The 26,238-nt window shown below is 49.5% G+C and overlaps 1 protein-coding gene across 3 annotated transcripts in view; it reads right to left on the reverse strand.

Moving 5' to 3' along the window:
* Window positions 1-664: 664 nt before the first annotated feature.
* LOC140408898 (uncharacterized) overlaps window positions 665-26,238 on the reverse strand; it is an 87,794-nt gene continuing 62,220 nt past the window's right edge. For all 3 annotated transcript variants that reach the window (XM_072496754.1, XM_072496753.1, XM_072496756.1), the window contains 3 exons: window positions 8,314-8,412; window positions 4,200-4,309; window positions 665-1,621 (listed from right to left, as the gene is read on the reverse strand). In XM_072496754.1, the coding sequence (XP_072352855.1) occupies window positions 1,540-1,621; window positions 4,200-4,309; window positions 8,314-8,412 (291 nt within the window). In that variant the 3' untranslated portion in view covers window positions 665-1,539. The remainder of the gene's footprint in view (window positions 1,622-4,199; window positions 4,310-8,313; window positions 8,413-26,238) is intronic.

Genomic DNA, 26,238 nt, shown 5'->3' on the forward strand with positions numbered 1-26,238 from the left:
GCCACGCCGCCCCGACCCCCGCACGCAATTCTCCCACCCCCCCGAAAACCAGCGGCGCGCGAATCGCACCGGGCCGCTCGGAGAACCGGCAAGCGGCGATTCTCCGGCCGGATGGGCCGAGCGGCCACTAAGACACAAAAGGTTCCCGCCGGCGCCGTCTACCCCTGGACACTGCCAGCGGGAACGCTGGGGTGGCAGCCTGTGGGGTGGGGGGCTCCTTCGCTGGGGTGGCCTCCGATAGGGTCTGGCCCGCGATCGGGGCCCACCGATCGGCGGGCCGGCCTCTCCCACCCGGGCCTACCTTCTTCCACGCGCGGCCCCAGAATACCGGCTCCACGTTGGTGAGGGGCCGGCGTGCGTAAGACATTTCCCACGCATGCGCAGGATGGCACAGCCCAACTGCGTATGCGCAGGATTGAGCTGCCCCAACTGCGCATGCGTGGGTTGGTGCGGGTGCCGCGTAAGGATGCTGGAGCCCCTGTGGGGGCCAGAATAGGTCGTTTCCGGGCCCTGTTTGCGCCGTCGTGAAACGTGACGGCGTTCACAACGGCGCGAACACTTGGCCTCAATATCGGAGAATCGCCCCAAATAGGTCCCTTTTTCTTGGCCTTTGCATCGAGGGGCTAGGTATTTAGGGTACTAACCACATGAAAAATTTCTGCAATTCTTTATCTTAATGACTAAAACTTTTATTTCCCAATAATGTTCTTGTTAGTTTGGTGTTTGCTATAACATACCATGCTGTTGACTATAGTCGCTGATCATTAAGTCAATCACCACAATGCAGGCGATCAGCCAGACGTTCTTTCCTTTTTCTTTCCACATCTTAATAATGAATGTTTCTTTTAAATCACTCATGAGATGTGGATGTTGCTCACACGACCACCATTTATTATCCTGAATTGCCCTTGAGAAGGTGGTGGTGAGCTGCCTGCTTGAACTGCTGCAGTGCATGTGGTGTGGATGCACCCACAGTGCCGTTAGGGAAGGAGTTCCAGGATTTTGACCCAGTGACAGTGAAGGAGTGGTGCTATATTTTCAAGTCAGGATGGTGTGTGGTTTGGATAGGAATCTGCAAGTGGCGGTGTTACCATGAGTGTGCTGTCCTTGTTCTTCTGGGTGGTAGAGGTCGCAAGTTTGGGTGCTGCTGTCCATGGAGTCTTGGCAAGTTGCTGCAGTGCAATTTATAGTTAGTGCATACTGCAGTCCCTGTGTGCCGGGAATAGAGGAAGTGAATGTTTCAGGTAGTGGACATAGTACTGCTTTGCCCTGGATATGTCAAGATTCTTCAGTGTTGTTGGAGCTGCACTCATCCAGGCAAATGGGGAGTATTCCATCACACCCTTGACTTGTACCTTATTAATAGTGGGCTTTGAGGCGTCAGGAGGTGAACGACTTGCCACAAAATTCACAGCTTCTAACCCACTCTTCTACCCACAATGTTTATGTGGTTGATCCAATTACGTTTTTGGTCAATGGTAACTCCCAGACTGTTGCGTTTCTGTGATGGAAATGGTATTGAATATTATGCGGACATGGTTAGATTCTCTCATGTTGGAGATGGTCGTTGCCTGGCATTTTTGTGGCATGATTATCTTGAATGTGACCCCATAATCCTTTTCTGCAGAAGTAAAAATAATAAATAAATAAGTTAAAGAGGAAACCGTAGTCATCAGTGGACAAACATAAGCTGCCTCTTTATTATACAAAATTAAATTGTAAATTCGTTAGTCAATACATTTCCAATGGACCAGAATTGCAGCTGAGGCAATATTTTAGCTAATTGATCTCTTGGGGTTTATAAATGTGGACATATTGCAGAATACGTCACTCCTGAAAAAGAACCTTGCACAATGTTTGTTGCTGGGAGCAGAGTCATTAAAGTTCTAACCCAATCTTTTCTATCTTCAAGTAGATAGATTTCTTATATTCTGATAGCAATATTTTGTCACAGAAAATGCTTTGGTGTGGAAGAAAGAGAAGAAAAACAGCAAAAGCAATTATTTCTGATGATCTGTGAAAGTACCAACCAAATCATTCTCCAAACACAAGCAAAATACTGCAGATGCTAGAAATCGGAAATAAATTGAGTTCCGAAGGGTCATCAACCTGAAATGTTAACTCTGTTTCTGTCTCCATAGATGCTGCCTGACCTGCTGAGTATTTCCAGCACTTTCTGTACTTATTTCAAATCATTCCCAAACCTGGTTCAATTTGAGAATGAGATGGCTAGATTCTACCAAACCAAAAGAATATTGCTTTAGTAACTACTTCTGGAAACATGTCAAGAAACACAAGGATAATTAGTGGTAACGTCACTGGATTAGTAAATCAGAGGCCCAAGATAATGGTCTTGGGACATGGGTTCAAATCCCACCATGACAGCTGGTGGATTTTTAATTCAATTAATAAATCTGGAATATAAAAGCTAGTCTCAGCAATGGCGACTATGAAACCAGCATCTGCAGTATTTTGTGTTTGTATTATTAGAGACCAATCAAATATCTCCTTCTTGGGTTACACTTTTGCCAAGTGGCTTGCAAGGTTGTTCAACGCTAAAAGCAGTAAACAAATATAGGTCGTTGCTGTTAAATCTATCAAATAAGACAAGGGGACAACATTGACCAAATCTGGTAGCTTATGGGGAGTGGCTGACATAATAATGTCACACACAGTTTGACACACATGGGAAAGTCACTGCGCCTCTGGAAGACTAGAACTGACAATCATTATTGTTCAGGATTCAATAGGCTTTTTCAGTAACTCAACTAGGAGAAGAAAAAACTCTGTAATTGATCGGAGACAGTCAACCCTTTTTGGTGAAATATTAGGTGAACAGGTATAGCCAGAGGCACTATCCTATCTTTCCTGAGAGGTCCTGTAGAAACCACAAAGGGTGTGAGGCAACCAGAATTTTGAGTTAATTTTCAGGGTGTTTTTGAAATACTAGCAATGATAGGCTTATAGGTTTCAAGTCTCATATTTTTCACATTTTTATATAAACAAGTCAATCACTGGTAAGGACAGGAAGCCACAACCCAGCACAATATTCAGCGTCAGCGGGGTTAGACGATGGGGAAATATATGGACCAAGGAGTTGAAGGAGGAGAAGGAATAAGAAGGGAAGGAAGATGTGGGTGTGAAAGGCAAGAGGAAAAGAGGAGAGGGAATGAGCAGAATGAGAGGTGGAGAGGAGAAAAGAGGAGAGGAGAGGAGGGAAAGAGAACAGGGCAGATAGTGAAGGTAGAAAGCTCCTTGGTAAGGATCTGGAGGAGAAATGGAGAAGCAGAGATTAGGGCAGGAGTGAATGGATGTGTGGGAATGGCAGCAGAGGACAGGAACAGGCGGGCGTGATTTAATGGCCAGGCTGCACCCGAAAAGCAGCTCACCATGGCGCAGCCTGGACGATAAAAGCCAGGAGACCCCGCTCCCCGGATCAACCCGGCTCGCAAGGCCTCGCGAGATCTAACGCGATCTCTTGAGATGTTGCAATGTGAATCCCGCCCATTGTGGGTGGGATCACTTCTTAGCAAATCTGCATATTGAAGCAAGACAGCTAGTCCCACTTTAATATGCAGATTCCGAAGTTACCCAAGGCGTGAGATCAGTCTCCGTTGCCTCTGTGACCTTGGGCAAGTGCCGTTCAGTACTATTCTCCACAAACTGGGACCAAATGGAAGAGCACTCATGGGAGTCTCCCAGAGGATTGGAGGTCTCCAGGTGCATGCCCTTTGGGCAGGGTGGTACTTGGGAGCCAGCCCAGCACTGCTAAGGTGCCCAGGTTGGCACTGCCAAGGTGCCAAACTAGCATTTTCTGCACGGATACGATCGGGCCAGGGGTGCCCTGCGAGGGTGTTGAGGGGGGGTGAGGGTTGGGGGTCGTTCTTGCTACACTGAGGAATTCCACCGAGTGGAGGTCCTTAGTGCATAAAACGGGGCTATATGCGGCCTTGGCCGTGCTTTCCCCATTGAGTCTCCTTATCTAACGCGGGTCACGTTTTATATCCTTGTGTTTCTCAGCGCTGCACACGGCGAAACGTGCTCGCTAAGGGACTTTGTTCCCATTTAGTTAAATTGCACCCAGTGAATGGGGTTTTCCAGCTCCTTCTGCTGGCAGGATCTTCTGGTCCCACTGAAATCAATGGGGATTTAAATGGATTGCCTCATCCACCACATTGACAATAACTAAGGACCATTACCTGCGTAGTTCTCGATCTTTTTGCTGTTCCAGTAGCAGAGTTATCAGAAGATCAGATGAAGCTGTAAATTTCTCATCACCACTTTGCGTTTGTCTTTGCTTTCCAACTTCCTGAAGAACAAAATGAGGCAATGGGAGCATTTTAAAAAAAAATCTAGCTTTATGATTAAGAATGAGCAGCACTGCTTTAATGGGAAATAATTATAGCCAACAACTCCTTTTGAGGAATGATTTATTTCTCCATAAGCCACAATCTTCCTTTATTTTTTGAATCCTGCATTGAATTTCTTATTTTTTTAATTTTCTAATACTTCTGAACATCCTTTTACTGGAATTTTAAGTTATGCTTTTGACCTAACTGTCAACAATACTGATTTCCCACAGATATTTAAAGATGCCTGTTGTAAAACAGATTTTGAGATATTTACAGAACCTTAATCATGAATAGAAGTTGATGGGTGATCAACAGTGAAAAGCTGAATGAGGATTTTAAAAATTACCACCTCTATGAATTACTTCTCCCAACACTGGGCCTTTCCGAACAGAAGCACAAATTCAGAATTTGAGTCACAGCCGTCATGATTTTAGTTTCAATCGTCCGATTGGACAAAAGAATCAGTGTGTAAGGATTTGGGGGCCTTCCACTCCTTCAAGGCAAAACTTTGTGGTGAATTTAATTTACTGAGACATAAAGTAGGCGATATTTATTAATTTCTCAAAAAAGCTATGTCAATAGACTTGGGTGGTCATTCGCAGTTTAATGCAGATTATACCACATCAGATCCAAGATCTGAATGGCAGAGCATGAAAATGGTTTCTCTTGTACCTTTGGTCTTCAAATCTCTTCTTCTCTCTCTCTCTGCCTTGTCAATTGTCTTATTGGTTCATCCCTCGGGTAGTCTCTCTCTCTCTGCCATGCAAAGACAAACTGAAGGCATCTTTCATCCTGGTTGTTATCCAATTAACCCCTCCTTTATGCCAATAACCTTCATCCCAGTGTATAGGATACTTTCCTTGACCAACCGGGCATCTTTCATGTGTGCATCAGATCATTACATAATGCTTTTTACATCCACCTATGCCTCTTACCTCAATGGGGGGGGGGGTTTGACTAATGGGCCTAGTTTTAGGAATACCAGCGAGGGGAAAAGAGAGCAGATGGGAATAGGGAAAGGGATTTGAGGGAAGGCTTGAGTGTTGACAGTGAACAAAGAAATGGTTGCCTCCCAAAATGCAAGAAAGAGATAAGGGCAGGGTTCAAATGTATGTATTTAAATACATATGCTGAGCAAAATTGGGGAACTGGAAGCAGAAATTGCTCTAGGGGCATATGACATAATAACATTGACAGAAACATGGCTCAAGCCAGAATAGGACTGGATACTTAACATCCCGGGTTATAAAGTTTTTAGTAGGAACAAGGAGGGTTAAATGGGAGGAGGTGTAGCAATTTGGTCAAAGATAGTTTCATAGCTCTTGAACGAGATGCAGTTCCTGAATTAGAATTTATATGGTTGGAGGCGAGGAACAGGAAGGGACCAGTGACCTTGTTTGGTATTTACTATAGACCTCCAAATAGTGTGGAGGAAGTGGAAAAGAGCATGTGTAGGTAGATTTTGGAAATCTGCAGGACAAATAGGGTTGTGATAGTTGGGGTTTCAATTACCCGAAGGTAGAGTAAGAAAAGGGTAGAGTGTGGGGCACGGAAGGGGAGAAATTCCTGTGAGCACGTGAACTTTCTGGAACAGTACATTTCCAGTTCTACCAGGGAGCAAGCTGTACTGGATCTGGTCCGAGGAAATGAGGCAGGGCAGGTGGAGAACATTAGAGTGGAGGAGCCGCTGGGAAGTAGTGATCATAATATAATATGATTCACTGGGTGTTCAGATGTTGGCTGCTGTGTGTGTGGTGTTGCCCCCCCCCCAGTGTTCAAGCACAGTATCCATGCACCAAGGTGTGATTGGGATGCTAGGCAATGACTCCCACATGCTACATGGCCCGCCCACCCACGGGAATCCATTTGGGTTGTGTGAAGTGCTGAACCACGATTACCAATTGGCGATAGCCCTATTAGCGATAGCCTTCAGCCACATAACTTCAGTCGGTGGGGGTTATGGGTGGTTGGTGGGGCAGACGGGCAGGGGATAGGTTTGCCCCCGCCGGGGAACAGGTACACTCGATCCAGAAGTTGGCATGCTGGTCGCACCCCCCCCCCCAGCACCTTCCCCCCTTCCCCTGGTGGCCCATCCCTCTGGAGGGTGCCCCCCCCCCCCCCCAACCCTCCCTCATCGAGCACTGGGGCGACAATCCCAGCGCCCCCGGGCTCTTTGCCTGTGAGCAAAGATGGCTACTCACCTCCTCGGCTCCCCACAGCAGCCTTTCTGCCAGGTTCACGTTTTTCAAAAGAGTACTAATCTGCTCCAGCGTGACCACTTGCTGGAGAGGCAGATGAATGACAGGAGGCCATTGTATATTACGGTAACGCCTGTTAACTGTATGGAAATAGGGCTTAAGTGGTGATAATTAGTTTCTCACCTCACCATGGTAAGATCCCGACTTCGGCAATGGCAGCGGGCCTGGTTGCATTGCGTTCCGTTCGAGCGAGAGGTCAATGAGGCCTGAGAATTGTGCCCTCTATCATTGTTCTCACTCAAATTCCGGCAGATTGACCCTGTCTATGGGTTCAATGATATTTATAGGAAAACATTCACTGGCTTCCTGCAGACTGTTCCTTTCTCAAAAGGTAGTTGCGCTAGGGTTACATCGACAGTTACCCAGAAAATGTAGAAGAATTAAATCCTTCACTTCTGCTTAACTATTGTAAAGACACATACTGACCCCAAACCCCCTCCATGGGACTACTACCAACACCCTCGACTCAACGACTTTATGGGCAGCACGGTAGCACAAGTGATTAGCACTGTGGCTTCACATCGCCAGGGTCCCAGGTTCGATTCCCCGCTGGGTCACTGTCTGTGCGGAGTCTGCACGTTCTCCCCGTGTCTGTGTGAGTTTCCTCCGGGTATTCCAGTTTCCTCCCACAATCCAAGACGTGCAGGTTAGGTGGATTGACCATGATAAATTGCCTTTAGTGACCAAAAAGGTTAGGAGGGGTTACTGGGTTACGGGGATAGCGTGGAAGTGAGGGCTTAAGTGGGTCGCTGCAGACTCTATGGGCCGAATGGCCTTCTTCTGCACTGTATGTTCTATGTTCAACCCCCTCCAGACCCACAAACCCAACTTAACCCAACCCAACCCCCACTTCCCAAAGTCTACCACATCCCTGACCGCCAAACCCCTATAATGACATAGACCAGGCCTTTGAGATTGGCCCACTGGAATACGAGTTCCCTGAGTAGTGGCCCAATCAAGGAACCTCTTCTCTGTACATAACAGAGAGTGTCAGATCCTCTGCACTCCCAGTGTAGACAGCAAGCTGAATGCACCTGGTTCTTCGGCTGTTGGTTTTGTAAATATAAGAGATTCTGGTGAAGGGACGTCTGCCTCCATGGACCTATTACACCCCCCAACTCCTGAACCTCGACTTACCCCGGCCTCTGATCCCGACTCTCCATCCTGATCTCTGACCCTGCACCCCATGATCCCAGTACGTGAATCTACGAATCTACTGCAGCAGGACTGCGCTGGGGTCTGCGAGGAGTCTTTCAATGCAACTCCAAAACAGCTCACGATCGGTAGTGTCAGCACAATTGTTGAGTGCAGGTAAGTATGTGTTTATTTCTTGTAATTCCTGTGGGTCATCTCTTTCTTAATTGGAAGTTAAAGCCCAAAGTAATCTTACAAACTTCTTATTTGTGACACAAGATGGTCACAGTCTGTCTCAGTATTCCTTGTCTACCGGGACAGAAATAGTCCAATGTTCCTGCTCATAATTATTACACAAATTGTATGTGTATGGACAAGAGATTTTGTGGTGACTCTCCCACAGTTGAGTAGCCTACTAATATTTAAAGTGTAGTCTCACACACAAGATAGGTGCTCTATTGAAATACCTAAGGGTGGCAATAGCTGTACAAGTCAGCTTGATTGAAAGCAAATTAGAGGGGGCAGAAAATAAAACATCACAAAGATTCTCACTTGCATCAATTACTAACCTGGACTGCATTAAAGATAACATCAAATGCTAATGATCGACTCATCTGGTTTACACTGAAGAACTCTTCAACAACTTCACTGGACAACTCAAGTGTAACCTGCAAACATATGTATTTGAAAATAAGATTGAGAACATAAGGGTGGAACAAGACCATTGTAAAGTTTAGAACAGTGTCATAGAGTCATATGTTTACAGCATGGAAACAAGCTCTTCGTCCCAGCTGGTCCATGCCGCCCAGTTTCTATCACTAAGCTAGTCCCACTTGCCCGCATTTGGCCCATATCCCTCTATACCCACACTGCCCATGTAACTGTCAAACTGCTTTTTAAAAGACAAAATCGTACCTGCCTCTACTTCTACCACTGCCTCTGGCAGCCCGTTTCAGATGCTCACCATCCTCTGTGTGAAGAAATTCCCCTCTGGTCTCTTTTGTATCTCTCCCCTCCCACCTTAAACCTATGCCCTCTAGTTTTAGACTCCTCTACCTTTAGGAAAAGATGTCGACTACCTACCTTATAACATATATATATAGACAAAGTCAATGATAACTTTGTCTATATATGTTTCTGGAACCCACCTCTTAATTCACCTGAGGAAGGAGCTGTGCTCCGAAAGCTAGTGATTCGAAACAAACCTGTTGGACTTGAACCTGGTGTTGTATGACTTCTTACTGTGCTCACCCCAGTCCAACGCCGGCATCGCCACATCATTATTTTATAGACCTCTATAAGATCACCCCTAAGCCTCCTTCGCTGCAGGGACAAGAGTCTCAGCCTATCCTTGTAACTCAGACCATCAAGACACAACCTGCGGTCTGCAAACCACCAGAGGTCTGCAAGGGTACTGAAGGTGGTCCTTGTGTCAATTGAAGAAGAAAAAGGTCTGTGAAAAAACAATGTCTGTGGAGAAAAAATAACAAGTATCTCATATGTAGCATACTAATCCTTGTTCAATTATTTGCAGTATTGTATTAATCCCTACAATTAAATAGTGTGATCAGAGGCGGACTTTCAATGAAACACACAGTGCTGGGCCCTGGCCAATGAGGTGACTGTTGTGATGGGAACACCATAGGGACACGAATCAGAGCCTTGGCAGCTCTAAATTTGCTGATAGGCTCGCAGGCAATACAGAATAATATTGGGGACTGATTGGTGGACTCCTTTAAAGTGGGAAAATAGTTTGCCAGAATTTGAGAGACTTAGAGCAGTTCAGACACGGATCTCCTGAATTGGTGTGAAGTTTCTGAACTTTCATTGAGTAAAGGTGCAAAGCAGCAGCCAGATTTCTGGCATTCGGTCTGGCAGGCAGCCTGAGGCAAAAGTGAGGTTACCGAACTAACGTTGGAGAGCGAGCCCGCAAAGCCTTCAGCGAGGTAGAACTACAGCTCAACTGGTGTTGAGGTGAGCAGAGGGGTGACTCTTGATGGCCAGGGCTGAGGAGGGAGAGAGCCCATAAAACAGAGGCCATCAGGTCAGATAGCAGGCAGCTAGTCAGCCAAGAACATATGTGATTGTCAAGGCTTGAGGCCTGGTCACCTGAGCGAAAGGTGAGCAGAACAGCAAACGGGGTGTGTGAAGAAGGCCAGGCAAGTGCTGGTGTCATGTGTCAGGGAATCTGGGAGCAGTGGCCAGCAATGTATTTGTGAGTATTATAAAAAATTCGAAATATCTGCAATTTTAATGCTCTTTTCTTGATATATTATACAAGTTCAACGCCTGTCAGCCATAGGCCAAGTAAAAAATGTTTAAAACAGCTTGTGTGCATGACGGTCCATGAAAGCTTTTGATGACGATCAGCGTTTCTCATGAAGGAAAAGGTTGGAAATCACTGGTTCAGAGCATCATTCTGTAGTGTGAAAAGGTTGTAGTAACAATCATACATCACAAGCATTATCAAAAGTATTACAACTTGTGCTGTCCAAATTTGGAATAAACAATGTCTGTAATTTCTTTGTTTAAATAAATTTAGAGTACCCAATTCATTTTTTCCAATTAAGGGGCAATTTAGCGTGGCCAATTCACCTACCCTGCTCATCTTTGGGTTGTGGGGGCGAAGCCCACGCAAACATGGGGAGAATATGCAAACTCCACACGAACAGTGACCCAGAGCCGGGATCGAACCTGGGACCTCGGCGCCGTGAGGCAGCAATGCTAACCACTGTACCACCGTGCTGCCCCGACTGTAATTTCTATACAGTCCAGCTAACCGGTACTAATGATGCCAAGAGGACGTAGTGGTAGCTATTGGTAATTGGCCTCGTTCCACAGCTGCTGACGGAATAGGTATCAAATATAAATGATTGTTCCTGCTTGTATGTGCCGATTATATCACTGTTTCATTATCCTCTTCTTCATTGTTGCTTAATAACTTCACTTTGGTGTCACTGGGCCAGGAAAGACAGTTCAGTCAGGTTGAATAAACTTGGTTTGTTCTCACTGGAATGACGGAAGTTGAGGGGCGACCTGATAGAGGTCTACAAAATTATGAGTGGATAGTCAGAGGCTTTTCCCCAGGGTAGAGGGGTCAATTACTAGGGGGCATAGGTTTAAGGTGTGAGGGGCAAGGTTTAGAGTAGATGTACGAGGCAAGTTTTTTTACACAGAGGGTAGTGGGTGCCTGGAACTCGCTGCCGGAGAGGTGGTGGATGGAAGCAGGGACGATAGTGAGGTTTTAGGGGCATCTTGACAAATACATGAATAGGATGAGAATAGAGGGATACGGACCCAGAAAGTGTAGACGATTGTAGTTTAGTCGGGCAGCATGGTCGGCATGGGCTTGGAGGGCCGAAGGGCCTGTTCATGTGCTGTACTTTTCTTTGTTCTTTGTGCTTTGATTGAGTGGGGCAGAGGTTTGGAAGAAATCATGAGGACATTTGCTGAGCGAATGTAGGCAAGGCCTCCTTCCCAAGCAGCCAGTTCAATTTAACCGCATCATGGGACACTGCAAGTATGTTCCTGCTGCCATGATAGGAAATATGTGTCCACAATTACAACATACATCGACAACTGGTGTGGTTCTCTGCCAGCAGTATGGATGTGTAAAATGACCAAACTGCAAGGGCAACTTAAGTAAGATTTTGTACAAATCCAACATGAACTGTTTGCAAGCATTGGTATTTTATGCCTCCAGAAGCTTTTTAAAAATATTAATTTATGGGATGTGCATGTCACTGGCTATTGTTCATCTTTAATTTCCCTTGAGAAGGTGATGATGAGCGGCCTTTTTGAACCGCTGCAGTCCATGTAGTGCAGATACATCCACTGTGCTGTTAGGGAGGGTGTTCCAGGCCCAGATGGATCATCAACTCGGCATTTCTGGCTGAAGGTGTCTACAAATGCTTCGGCCTTGTCGTTTGCACTGATGTGCTAGGTTTCCCCATCAGGATGGGAATATTTATGGGCCTCCTTCTCCTGTTCATTGATTAACTGTCCAGCACCATTCACGACAGGATATGGCAGGTCTGCAGAGCTTAGGTCTGGTACTTTGTTTCTGGGATGGCTGAACTGTATTACTTGCTGCTTCTGCCGTTTGCCACGCAAGTAATCCTGTGTTGTAGCTTCACCAAGTTGACTCCTCATTTTTCGGTACGTCTGATGTTGCTCCTGGCATGCTCTCCTGCGCTCTCCATTGAACCAGGGCTGATCCCCAGGTTTGATGGTAATGGTAGAATGGAGGGTTTGGTGAGCTCAGTCAGCAGTGGTATGACCAAGCTACTCTTGGCAATAGACATTGAAGTCCCCTCCTCAGTGTACGTTCTATACTCTTGCCACTCTCAGTACTTCTCCAAGAGGAGTTCAACATGAAAAATTACTGATTCATCAGCTGAGGGAAAGGGTTGGTAGGTGGTAACCAGCAGGGAGTTTCCTTGCTCATGATTGACACAATGTCAATATTGAGGCTCCCCAGAGGAACTCCCTCCCGCCTGTGCTGCCACCTCTGGCGGGTCAGTCCTGGCAGTGGGACAGGTCAAAGCCATGGATAGTGATGGTAGTGCCCAGAACATTGTCTGTAAGGTATGATTCCGTAAGCCTGACCATATCAGTTTGTGGGACAGCTCTCCCAATGTTTGCACAAGTCCCCAGATGCATATGGGGGACTTTGCAGAGTTGACAGTGATGTGTTGGGTGTTTTGGATCACATACAGGTCACCAACACTTGAAATAGTGCAACACTATTTTATTGAATCATTAACTGTTTAAACATACTCAGACTGTGGGTTAATACGATACTAGCTTTAACTAAAGACCTTTGTCTTGTCCTAACCAGTCAATGCACTCAGCACATGGTGAATGTCTGTGTTGCAGGCTGTGAGCTCTGTCCTCCTAGCTAGCTGCAGCTCGAATGAGCGGGAACTCTGATGCCCCCTGTCTTTATAGTGCGTGTGCTCTCACTGGTGATTGGCTGCGGTGTTGTGTGTGTTGATTGGTCCCACTGTGTGTCCATCAGTGTGTGTCTGCACCATGATATACTGGTGTATATTATGACAGACAGGTCTGGGTGTGCCGTTGTCAATTTCAGTGCAGAGGTAGATGCCGGGTGGTCTGTCCAGTTTCATTCCTTTTAGATTCTGTAGCAATCCAATACAACTGAATGGCTTGCTAGGTAATTTCAGAGTCTGGAGTCATTTGTAGGCCAGACCGGATAAGGAAGGCAGATTTCTTTCCCTAAAGGACATTAATGAACCAGTGTTTTGTGGACAAGCATTTTGATTTCCAGATTTATTCATTTTATTTAAATCCCATCAGCAGCCATGGTGGGACTTGAAACCCTGTTCCCAAAGCATTCGCGCGGTCTTTCTGGGTTACTAATCCAGGGACATTGCCAGTGGGCCACCACCAATTTGTTTTCAAAATTCAATGTTTGTTTTTAAAAAGTCGGCTTGTTTCATTCTGTCTCTCTCCCTTTCATTTTCCTGCTCTCCTCTTCCTCCTTTGTTCCATGTGTACGTGATTAGCATCGAGTCTTTGCTGTTAGCAAACTAAGGTGGTGATAATCAGTTAGTTTGGATAACACACTGGTGGCTTTTAAAAACTGTCGTACTTTGGGCAGCACAGTAGCACAAGTGGATAGCACTGTGGCTTCACAGCTCCAGGGTCCCAGGTTCGATTCTCCGCTGGGTGACTGTCTGTGCGGAGTCTGCACGTTCTGCCCGTGTCTGCGTGGGTTTCCTCCGGGTGCTCCGGTTTCCTCCCACAGTCCAAAGATGTGTGGGTTAGGTGGATTGGCCATGATAAATTGCCCCTAAGTGTCCAAAAAGGTTAGATGGGGTTATTGGGTTACGAGGATAGGGTGGAGGTGAGGGCTTAAGTGGATCGGTGCAGACCCGATGGGCCAAATGGCCTCCTTCTGCACTGTATGTTCTATGTAAATGAAGAAAGTCACAACTCCCAGTAAGCCTGTCCCTCGCCTGAAAACTGGGTGGCCAGCTGGACCTGAAATATTGGCTCGAGCTATCCCTCCAAAGATGCTGCCAGTCCTACTGAGTATTTCCAGCATTGTATGATTCAGTTCAGAATTCAAGCGTCTTCCCCCGTGAGTAAATCACGCGCTCCAGGTGATTACCACCCAAGCACAGGAAGTGAATATTACCCCCGTCGATGCCAACATAAAATCGACTGAGACAGATGTAAAAAGCACTTCTAATACAATACGCAAATGTTTGTTTCATGCTTCAGTGCTCTGAGGATTATGTCAGAAGTGTGAGGTTGAAGTCATATTTCACCATGTATATTAAACTGTACGCCAGACGCCTGATATAAATCTCAACTTGCTGTTGCTTATAAATAGTTTGAACTTGTTTCACAACACACAGTACGTTGTGTACTGCACATATTTCACCTGTTTTTTTTCATAAGCTTAGAGCTAAAAATTGCAGTAAAATATCTAAAATTGTTTATCGCTCAGTACTTAAATGGAATAAAGGCAGGAATAAGAATGACCATTTTTCCAACTCGATGTGAAGCAACCAATATAAAATAAATCCTTCAGACTTCTCACTAAGAAAGGGAGTGGAATTTGCACCCGCATTACATCAATTTCTCACTGTGGGCTCAAATTAACGCAAAGAAATCTACATCCGGTTTTGGGCTGATTCAGAGGTGCTGCCTGGGTGCCAGGGTACCAGATTGGCACTGCTGAGGGTCAGGCCTGAGGGAGGCCATGCCCATGAAAGGGAGGGGTGAAAAGGGGTTATGAAGGGTAGGGGAGGGGGTCAATCGGGGTCTCTGAAAGGGTAAGGCCTGAAATGGGGGGAGGGGTCCTAAAGATGGGGGTGCCCTCAGCGACCCCATAGCGGGGGGATTCCCATGTCTGTGAGGGGTGGCATTTTCTGTGGGTGGAGTGTGTGGAGGACCCTCAAGCTCACTTCGAGATCGAGGTACCCTTTTAAAAGGTGCCCCAATATCTGAGAGTTGGTCTTGCCAGCGGGTTTAGCTCCCCACTGCTGAAAAGATTTCTAAGTGTGGGCTAGATCGGAGAGAAAGTCCTCAAAGCCCCAAAAATGATGAAGTGCTGGATTCTCTGATTCGGGGGCTATGTCCCCATGCTGTCGTGGGAACGGCGCCAGAGAAACGGCAGAAAACGGCCACCGATTCCCTGTTTTGCTGGGGGCTAGCAGGACAGCAGCATAGGGCACCTGGCTCTAGTTGCCGATACGCCCTGGTGAATATCCGGGTCCGCGAAATTGTCCCCCCCATCCTCAGCTGGCTCGCAGGCCCCGGACCATCCCCCAACAGTGCCCCCAGCCCCAAATAATGTCCCCCCCCCCCTTGCCCGCGGATCGGCCCTCTCCTGACTGCAGCTGCCCTGGACTGAGTATGCAGCCGCCACACCGAGTTCCTGACGGGTGAGACCATGAGAGGCCCACGCCATTGGGAACTCGGCTGGTCAGGGACAGAGCATCGGGGGACGGGCCTCAGGCAATGTCCTGAGGCTGTCAATACGTAGCGCGGCGCTTTGGAGGGGGTGGAGTATTGTGAAAGCGGCGTCGCCCCAGATTTGATCGGGAACTCGGATTCTCTGGCCGTTCGCCGAACGCGATTTTGGCGTCGGCAATCGGAGAATCCAGCCCGAAGTGTGGGTGAATACCGGTCTGGATCTCACCAAAAACTGGTAGGAAACACCCTATCAAACTCTCCCAAAATGACACTTTAGAATAATTTCTAAGTTAATTTTGGCGGGTTTTTCAGGGAGATTCCCACCAGCTCTGACGGCGAGTTCCCCACCGCTATTCAATGACACTTAGTCATTTCTGGGGGCCCTGGAGAGTTTCTCACCGGTTGAGGCCACACTTCGAACTTATTTTAGCACTGGGGAGTGTGGTGATATACATCACTGTAAATACACAAGGGGTCAATGTGAACACACTACACCTAGCTAGACACCAGAGGGAGCACCAGCAACATGACACACAGACATTCAACCAGTAGGTCAGTAAGATAGGACATGACCAATGGGCAGTCACAACTCAGACGTGACACTACCACAGGAGGGCATTACACAACCCATATCAAAGGACACAGCACACATGCTCAGTCTCTTTCCAGTGGAGACACTTAGTGAGTACAGACAGGGTTGATTGAAACACATCACACCCACCACGTGGGTTGTAGCAGACTGGTTAGTTAGTCTGAGTAGCTATAGCAGGATTAACAGGAGAGTCGAATCCAAGTAGGAGAATTGTTAACAGTTCAATAAATGTGTTAAAGCTATCTCCAAGTCTGAACCTTCCTTTGTCAGAATGTACAAGGGAGCAGTTCATGCTACGTCAAGAGCATGACAAAACAGGGAGCTGAACTCGGAGATCGGGCCGCCATTTTGAAAGGGTGCCCCAGTCTTAAAGTGAGCTCATGGTCCCCTACACACCCCCACACACATGGACACTACCCCAAACCCCTGCAAGTGGGGACACCCCGCTATGGGGTCCCTGGAGGCCCCCTTACAGCACCCCCTCCCTTCCAGGACCCCCACCCCAACCTCCCGGAGGCCCCTACTTACCTGCCGTGCATTGCTCCGACCTTCAAACCACCCTCATTTCATAGGCCTGGCCCTTGGCATTGCAAACCTGGCACTCAGACACCCTGGCACTGGTGCCCAGGCAGTGATCCTGCTGGCTTGGCAGTGCCAGGGTGGCAGTGTCAAGGTGCCTGTGTTCCAGGGGGAGGGCAGAGCCACCCTACACTTACCCTGACCATCCAGATGTCTCCGATGGGTTTGTGGTGAACGTTTTGCAGTAACCATTCACCAGGTACATAACTGTATCACGCTGTTGCCCATGTGGGCTCCACCTATGGACCATTTTAAGGTATTACCTGTAATTTATCATGTTGGTGCCCTGTGGGCTCTGCCCCTGGCTCCACCCCTTGAGGGGAGGTATAAAGAGCAGTAGCCCTGTAGGCGGCTCTCACTAGCAGACCAGTCGCAGGCAGGCACTGTTCTCGTTGATTAAAGCCACAGGTTACCTCTACTCCTGGTTTAGTGTGAATTGATGGTCGCATCAATTTAATCAACTACAACGCCACTATGGAATCAGCCCTCAAACCTGACAGACTGGAACTCGATCCGCAGGCCGCGGTGGCGAAAGGGATTTTTTCGCACTGGCTCCGCTGTTTCAAGACCTACCTCGCCGCCTCCTCCTCGCCTTCAGTCACCGCCGAACAGAAGCTGAGCCTCCTCCACGCCTGGGTGAGCCATCGAATCTCTGTTCAACTCGAGGAAGTCTCCACTTATGCAGACGCCCTCACGTTGCTACAGCGTCTCTACGTAAGGCCAGTGAACGAGGTATACGCGCGACATCTCCTCACTACTCGCCCCCAACGCCCCGGGGAATCGCTGGAAGAGTACCTACGCGACCTCAAAGTCCTTGCACGAAGTTGCAATTACCAGGCCGTTACGGCCACTCAACATATGGACCTCGCCGCCCGGGACACCTACGTGGCTGGAATCAGGTCCAACTACGTGAGACAGCGCCTACTCGAAAAAGGTGCCCTAGACCTGGAAGAGACGGTAAAATTAGCCTCCTCTCTAGAAGTAGCGTTCCAAAGCCTTAACGCGTTCCCATCCGATCACGCGACCCCCTCGTGGATCCCCGACCAAAGAGTACCCCAGGCCTGTGCCACGAGGCTGCCTGCCCACCATGGGGGCCTACCCTGTTATTTCTGCAGCCAGCATCAATACCCCAGGCAGCGCTACCCGGCCCGGAATGCGAACTGCAGCGACTGCAGAAGAAAAGAACATTTTGCTAAAGTTTGCCTGGCCAGGTCCAAAAACTCTAAATCGTAGGCCCGACCCTCAGACCTGCAGATCCCGCAGTGTGGCAGCGTGTCTGCTGGCTCCGCCCTCCCCGGATGCGTCATCGGCCTCGTGTTGTCCGTGGGGGCAGCCATCTTTCAGCCCGCAAAACGTGGGCAACTCATGGGGGCCACCATCTTGGCCATCCTCGCCCACGCGGCCCGCCACGTGCGACTCATGGGGGCCGCCATCTTGGCCGCCATCTGCAACGCCACCCGACACGTGCGACTGACGGGGGCAGCCATCTTGGGACCACCCCAGCACCTCCGACCACGCCGGCAACCCGCAACTCAGCACGGTCACCCCAAACACCTCCGGAACTGCATGATGACCGTCCGGGTAAATGGACACGAAATGCCCTGCCTGTTCGACTCCAGGAGCACGGAGAGCATAATTCATCCAGACATGGGAAGATGCTGCTCGCTCCCAATCTTCCCGGCACATCAAACCATCTCCCTCGCTTCCGGGCCTCACTCGGTGCAGATCCGGGGGTGCACTACCGCAACCCTCGCAATACAGGGTGCCGAGTACGCCGATTTTAAGTTATATGTATTCCCCGACCTCTGCGCTCCTCTCTTGTTGGGACTGGATTTCCAGTGCAACCTCAGGAGCCTAACTCTGAAGTTCGGCGGGCCCCTACCCCCACTCACCGTATGTAGCCTCGCGGCCCTAAAGGTCGACCCTCCCCCGCTCTTCACAAATCTCACCGCCGACTGTAAGCCAGTCGCCACCAGAAGCAGGCGGTACAGCATCCAGGACAGGACTTTTATCAGGTCCGAGGTCCAGCGACTCTTGCAGGAGGAAATCATTGAGGCAGCAATAGCCCCTGGAGAGCTCAGGTCGTGGTCGTCAGGACCGGGGAAAAGAAAAAGATGGTTGTAGATTACAGCCAAACCATAAACCGGTACACGCAACTCGATGCATACCCCCTTCTCCGGATTGCAGACATGGTAAACCAGATCACACACTACCGGGTGTTCTCCACGATGGATCTGAAGTCTGCATACCACCAGGTCCCAATCCACCCGGGGGACCGCCACTACACGGCGTTTGAGGCAGACAGCCACCTCTTCCACTTCCTCCGGGTCCCCTTTGGCGTCACGAACGGGGTCTTGGTCCTCCAAAGAACGATGGACCGAATGGTGGACCAGTACGGGCTGCGGGCCACATTTCCGTACTTGGACAACGTCACCATCTGCAGCCATGATCAGCAGGACCACGACGCCAACCTCCAGAGATTTCTCCAAACCGCCCAAACCCTTAACCTCACTTACAACAAGGAGAAATGCGTTTTACGCACAACCAGACTAGTCATCCTCGGCTACATCGTGGTAAACGGGGTTCTAGGACCCGACCCTGACTGTCTGCGCCCCCTCCTACAACTCCCCCTCCCCCACTGCCCCAAGGCCCTGAAAAGGTGCCTCGGGTTCTTTTCTTATTACGCCCAGTGGGTCCCCAAATATGCGGACAAAGCCCGCCCACTAATCAAGGCCACCATCTTCCCACTGGCGACTGAGGCCCGCCAGGCCTTCAGCTGCATCAAGGCGGATATCGCCAAAGCCGCGATGCGTGTGGTGGACGAGTCCGTCCCCTTCCAGGTGGAGAGCGACGTGTCAGAGGTCGCCCTCGCCGCTACCCTCAATCAGGCAGGCAGGCCAGTAGCGTTTTTTTCACGAACCTTCACCACCTCCGAAATCCGACACTCCTCGGTCGAAAAGGAAGCCCAAGCCATCATGGAAGCCGTGCTGCACTGGAGGCACTACCTCGCTGGTAGGAGGTTTACACTCGTCACCGACAAACGATCGTTAGCCTTCATGTTCGATAATGCGCTGCGGGGCAAGATCAAGAATGATAAGATCTTGAAGTGGAGGATCGAACTCTCCACCTATAACTACGATATAGTATATCGTCCTGGGAAGCTCAACGAGCCCCCAGATGCCCTGTCCCACGGCACATGCGCCAGCGCGCAAGATGACCGACTACGGGCTATCCACAATGACCTCTGCCACCCGGGGGTCACCTGGCTCGCCCATTACATCAAGGCCCGCAACCTGCCCTACTCCACTGAGGAGGTCAGGGCCGTGACCAGGGACTGCCAAATCTGTGCGGAGTGTAAGCCGCACTACTATCGACTGGATAAGGCCCACCTGGTGAAGGCATCCCGGCCCTTTGAGCACCTCAGTATCGATTTCAAAGGGCCCCTCCCCTCCACCAACCGCAACACATATTTCCTCAACATCATCGACGAGTTCTCCCGCTGCCCCTTTGCAATTCCTTGCCCCGACATGACCACGTCCACCGTCATTAAAGCCCTGCATAGTGTCTTCACCCTGTTTGGTTTCCCCACGTACGTTCACAGTGACCGGGGCTCGTCGTTCATGAGCGACGAACTGCTTCAGTACCTGCTCAGTAAGGGCATCGCCTCGAGCAGGACTACCAATTATAACCCCCGGGGAAACGGGCAAGTGGAGAGGGAGAATGCGACGGTCTGGAAGACCGTCCTCCTGGCCCTACGGTCTATGAATCTCCCAGTTCTCCACTGGCAGGAGGTCCTCCCCGATGCACTCCACTCTATTAGGTCCCTACTTTGCATGGCCACAAACGAGCGCCCTCATGACCGCCTATTTGTTTTCCCCTGGAAATCCACCTCCGGTGCCTCGCTTCCGTCCTGGCTGAAGACACCGGGGCCCGTCCTGCTCCGCAAACACGTCAGGAGCCATAAGTCCGACCCCCTGGTCGAGAGGGTCCAGCTCCTACACACCAACCCCCAGTACGCATACATCGAACACCCCGATGGCCGACCGGATACGGTCTCCATCCGGGACCTGGCACCCGCGGGTTCCACTACCACCGCCACCCCAACTTAACCCGCCCAACCTACGCTGACCAGCGCCCCTGCCCCTACATGGCACCCGCACCCAGTCCCGCCATCCATTCCCCCTTCACCAACCCACAGGAATGAAGCTCCAGAAGACACGCTCCCGGAGTCCATGTCTGTGCCCGCACCGGTGACTTCACTACCCATGGCAGCACGGATGAGTTCGACACCAGGGCCAGCTGCGATACCAGAGGTTTGGCGGTCACAGCGCATAATCCGTGCGCCGGACAGGCTGAACTTATGAAACCTTCACCCCCGCCGGATTTCATTTTTAACAGGGGGTGAATGTGGTGAACGTTTTGCCGTAACCATTCACCATGTATATAACTGTATCACGCTGTTGCCCATGTGGGCTGCACCTATGGACCATTGTAAGGTATTACCTGTAATGTATCATTTTGGTGACCTGTGGACTCCGCCCCTGGCTCCATCCCTTGAGGGGAGGTATAAAGAGCAGTAGCCCTGTAGGCGGCTCTCACTAGCAGACCAGTCGCAGGCAGGCACTGTTCTAGTTGATTAAAGCCACAGTTTATTTCTACTCCTGGTTTTGTGTGAATTGATGGTCGCATCAGGGTTGACGTCTGACTCTGATTAGTAAATCCCGCGATGCGCAGAGGCTGTCGGAGACCCGCTGTAAGCCTCTCCTGGGATTCCCTGGCTGCATTGTGCTCTCGCTTGATCACAACGCGGCAGGAGAATTAGTAATTTGGGGGAAGAATCACGTCCGAAGCCTCGCCATGTGGTTGGTAGTTTTCTGAATGAGCACTCTCCATTTTGGCCAGTCACAAGCCAGAGATGCCCTGAGCCAGCAGGGATGTTTGATCACTTTATGGATGCTTGATCACTTTATGGATGCTTTAACCCGCTGTCCTCCCGGGAGTAGCCTGCCATGACCGAGTTCCAAATAGAGCAGTTGCTTCGGAAGTCTGGTGTCAGGCAAATGAAGGAGATTTTATGTCCAGCAGAGCTAATATTTAGAGAATAGTGCCTTGATGCTGGGCGAGTTGGCTTGGGATGAATTAATGGAGAGAAGCCAGATTAGTCATCCAAATCAGATATTAATATTGAGGGGGTGGCATGCGGTGCTGCGGTTAGCACTGAGACTGCGGTGCTGAGGACCCAGGTTCGAATCCCGGCCCTGGGTCACTGTCCGTGTGGAGTTCGCACATTCTCCCCGTGTCTGCGTGGGATTCACCCCCACAACCCAAAGATGTGCAGGTTAGGTGGATTGGCCACGCTAAATTGCCCCTTAATTGGAAAAAAAATAATAATAATTGGGTGCTCTAAATTTATTTTAAAAAGAGATTAATATTGAAAGCAGTGTTGGATTTCAATCAGATGGAAGATGAGGCACTCATCATGGACCAACCCCATACCTCGTAAGAATATAAGAAATATGGGGAGGTGGGGGCATAGTGGTCTTGTCACTGGACTAGTAACCTAGAGACCCAGGATAATGCTAGTGGTTTTATACGGTTCCTTTGAACAATATATGAGTTAGGTTGCAAGGATCATGATGTAAAGGAGTGAAACGTGTAAAGAGTTAAGATCTGGATAACAGGAATTAAAACAAAGGGGTCTTCCAATCAGTGCTTGATGAATTGTATTATCACATCTGAGTGTTAGATTGTTGAGTGGCGCCACTTTTGTTTAAGTTTATTCACTAGCAGCTACAAGATTTTTATGACAAAGATATTGGCTCGTATCAGTTCAGATGATTAAGAAACAGGAACATGTTGTATTGCTTATTAAGTCACTGAGTGCTCGATTTATGTCCTAGACGTTACTTTCAAAACCTGTAAACTGTAAATGATGAACTTCCTGCCCACTTAAGCTGATTTCTAAAGGATGTCAACTTGCAATTCAACAGCACGCTTAACCCTTCAAATACCATAGAGAAACGCCCGACAATGTCAGCTGTAGCGGTTCCAAACAAATGCAATTTTTCTGTTGGCTCTTTCCCTTTGGTGTGTAAAAATATCTCAGGTTTTGTATTGCAGGAAATCTCACCATTAGGTAGAACTGCAGTGGTGGCTTTTCAGAGTTTGTGATTTCAAATCCTAGCTTATTCAAATACAGACTTGTCAAGCTGAATTCAACTGTGGGCTCGAGCATGAAACCGTACAGCATTCTTCGGCAAACCCAATTGGTTCACTCACCCACATGGCCAGATACACCCAACTCCAGTCAACACTTCTGGGCTGCTCAAAAAGATCCCTTCTCAGAACGATGGGGATGAGCAATAAATGTGGTCTTGCCAGAAATGCACGCACTCCGAAAGTGAATCATTTTTTAAAATTCCAGTTTTCAGAACTTGCTCATACATTCCAAATGAAGAGCTGGTGTCAGAGGACATGGCCGCCCATCAAGCCAAGGAGGGACCCAGAAGGGAAGGCTGGTGACCGCCCAAGGTGTAACGGTCTTTCGATACAATGAAGGACAGCATGTGCCGCAGGAAGTTCCGCCTCAAGAAAGAGACGGTGCTGCACCTGTGCCATGTGCTTGTGACTTGGCACCCCGTAGAAGAACATACCTGTTACTGGTGGCTGTCGAGGTCACCGCAACCCTGAACTTCTACATCTCAGGATCATGCCAGGGCTCGAGCTGGGACTTGTGTGGCATCTCACAAGCTATAGCCCAGAGATGTATCCGTGAGGTCACGGATACTCTGTGTGCTGGACAGCTAACTATATAAATGTTGGCCACAAACAGGTCTCGGAACAATTGGGTGAATGGCTCCCACGTTCTGTGGAAGCCGTCGTCTGACCCTCGGATGGCAAATTTGATTTTCTCCATTTGGAGAGATTCCACACCCAATTGTTCCGGGACCTGTTTGTGGCCAACAAACAAGCAGAAGAATAGCCAGGTAGCCAAGAAACAGGGGAGAATAGCCAAAGCATGAGAGGGAGAGGTAGACCGGGAGAGGGAGGGGTGGGGCAGGAGCGCCGGGGGGGGGGGGGGGGGGGTAGAGGGAAGAGATGGAACAATAGAGGAGAGCCAGGGAGGGGGAGGCAGGGAAACGTTAACAAACTTAACGTCCACAGGAACAGAGAAAACGGAGAAGACGGGAGGGCCGCAGAAGCGGAAGTGCGCAGAAGCGGAACGAGACAACGGCAGCGAACTCCGTCTGGGAGAAGCAAGGGACGACAACAAATAATTTTGTGTAAATAATTTGTAAATAATTTTGCCAAGTGTACAGAGTACAGTGTACAAGTGTACAGAGCTGCTGCCGTTGAGCGGGGCATAATACCATCCGATGGCTTGTCAGGGAAAATTAAAACGTCAGCAGCAGCAGCGACCCGTAGGGGAGTGGGGGTGAGTGCTCCGTTGGGAGGATGTGGGAAGACTGAGGCGCGTGGGGTCACGTCTAGTCAATTGCTATTTTATATTCTCTTTTTGCACTATGTTAATGTTCACTCTATTTTGCTGTGTTAGGATTATTACTATTTATTATGAAAAACTTTGCAAAACTTTAATTAAAAAAATATTTTTAAAAACTAAAAAAAAAACTATATAAATGTTGAAGTGGACCAGGCACCAGGTTTCTCCACTATAGGCGGAATGCCCCAGGTCCAGGAGGTAGTAGATGGCACGCATGTCGCCTTGCATGCACCGGATCATCTGGGAGTGCCCTACGTCAACAGGAAGGAGCTCCACTCCCTGAACATCCAGCACGTGAGTGACCACCACATGAAGATCATGCATCCCAGGGAGAGTGCACGACAGCTACATCCTGGAACAGTCAGACATCCCAGGCTCTTTCTAGGACCACCCCAGGATGGCCAGTTGGCTCTTGGGGAATAAGAGGTACCTGCTGAGGACCTGGCTAATGCCGCCAGTATGGAGGCTGGAGACCGAAGCAGAGAACCGGTACAACGAGACCCATGCAGCGATCCAGGCTGTCATTGAGCGGTGCATCGGACTCCTCAAAATGCGTTTCCAATGCCTCGACTGCTCTGGTGGTGCCCTGCAGCACACATCCCAGAGGGCCATCCGATGTGTGGTGGTCTGCTGTGCCCTCCACAACCTGGCAGTAGTGGGGCGATGTGCTGAAGGTGGAGGGGGAGGAACACGTGGTCACTGAGGAGTAGGAGTATAAGGAGGCGGCGAGACAGAAGGGGCTGGAGGATAAACCTGGGGAGGACATGTAGGATCAGCTGGAGGATGGAAGAGAGGTGGCAGCGGCGAGGGTCCTGCAAGCCGAGAGGGCCAGGAAGGCCCTCATCCTCGCCTGCTTCAAATAAGATGTCACCTCATCCATCATTCTCCCCCTTCTCTCCCCCCTCACCCGCCACCACCTTCCCCCTTTCCCTCCCCAACCCTTAGCCTTCCCCCTCCCGGGTCTGTTTAATATCACTTCAGGTTGATGGAACTGCGCTGGTACTGTCAGTGGGTCACTGTTGCGGGTAGGGGGATGATGATAACCTGTTGAGAGACATGCGCTGGTAAAGGGGCATCCAGGACCTCCATGTGCGGGTAGCTGGGGTAGGGGATTAGGGCTCGGCCCACATTGTGGAAGAAAGTGCCAGAGGCGTCATATTTCTTGAGTGCAATGTTTTGTTAATGCATACGTGTCCACAACTGCACTAACCCCAATGGTGCTGCAGCCTCCCCCCCCCCCCCCCCCCCCCCCCCATGTGTTAGCACCATCTTGTGCACTCGTAGCCTCAGGGACTCCTACAGTTGGCTATGGACCTGCTGGAGTATCGCTGACATCCCCTTTTAAATATCGCGGCCGCACCGTAGCATCAGCTCCGGGTAAACCTGGTCCAGAGGCTCAGCATCTATCTGGGACCCACTGGGTCCTGGGATCCAGCAGATCTCCCACTGCTGGCTCACCTGGGCGTTCCTGCCTCCACCTGATGTGCATCAGCAATTGTGTGGTGCTCACCAGAATGTGCCTCAGAAGCCTGTCCACCACTGTAGCCCACAGAGGTGCATGTCTGCGCTGGTGGAGGGTGGGTATGACAGCTGTGCTGCAAATACAGTGGTCTCCTCAGAGCTCTCCTTTGAGGTGTCTTCATGGGCGGCAGGGGGGAGGGATGGAAAATGACCCCGGACAGGCCAGCACTGTCGGATGAGGATCCCACAGGAGAATGATCAGTGGGAGCGATGGGTCAGTCTGTTTGGCATTAACAACTCACGTGTGGCAGGTCAGATGAATTGGACATTCTGAATTTTCCTTCTGTGTACCCGAACAGGTGCAGGAATGTGGTGACGAAGGGCTTTTCACAGTAACTTCATTGCAGTGTTACTGTAAGCCTACTTGTGACAATAAAGTTTATTTTACCTGTTCTGCTACCTTCCGGTGTACATGCACACCAAGGTCCCTCTGATCCTCGGTGATCCCAGGGTCCTGCCATTTATCACGTATTCCCTCGCCTTGTTTGTCCTGCCCAAGCGCATCACCTCACACTTACCAGATTGAATTCCATTTGCCACTGATCAGCCCATCTGACCAGCCCGACTATGTCCTCCTGTAATCAAAGGCTATCCTCCTCACTTTACCACCCCACCAATTGACGGCACTATCAATTACGATGAGACGAGAGGGGAAAGTAATCGAGGCTTTATTACACAGAGATGTGTGGCCTCCTAAAGCTGCTGCCGAAATGAATGCCGTTCGGAGAACACACACATTTATACTCCACCTACTGGGCGGAGCCAGCAGGCAGGGATCTACCCCCGTACCTGTAGTACAGGGGCCTTACCGTAATACCCTTGTATGCAGTGCAGTATATACAATATAATACA

The sequence above is a fragment of the Scyliorhinus torazame genome, chromosome 3, assembly GCF_047496885.1.
Source record: "Scyliorhinus torazame isolate Kashiwa2021f chromosome 3, sScyTor2.1, whole genome shotgun sequence".
Taxonomy (NCBI): Eukaryota; Metazoa; Chordata; class Chondrichthyes; order Carcharhiniformes; family Scyliorhinidae; genus Scyliorhinus; species Scyliorhinus torazame.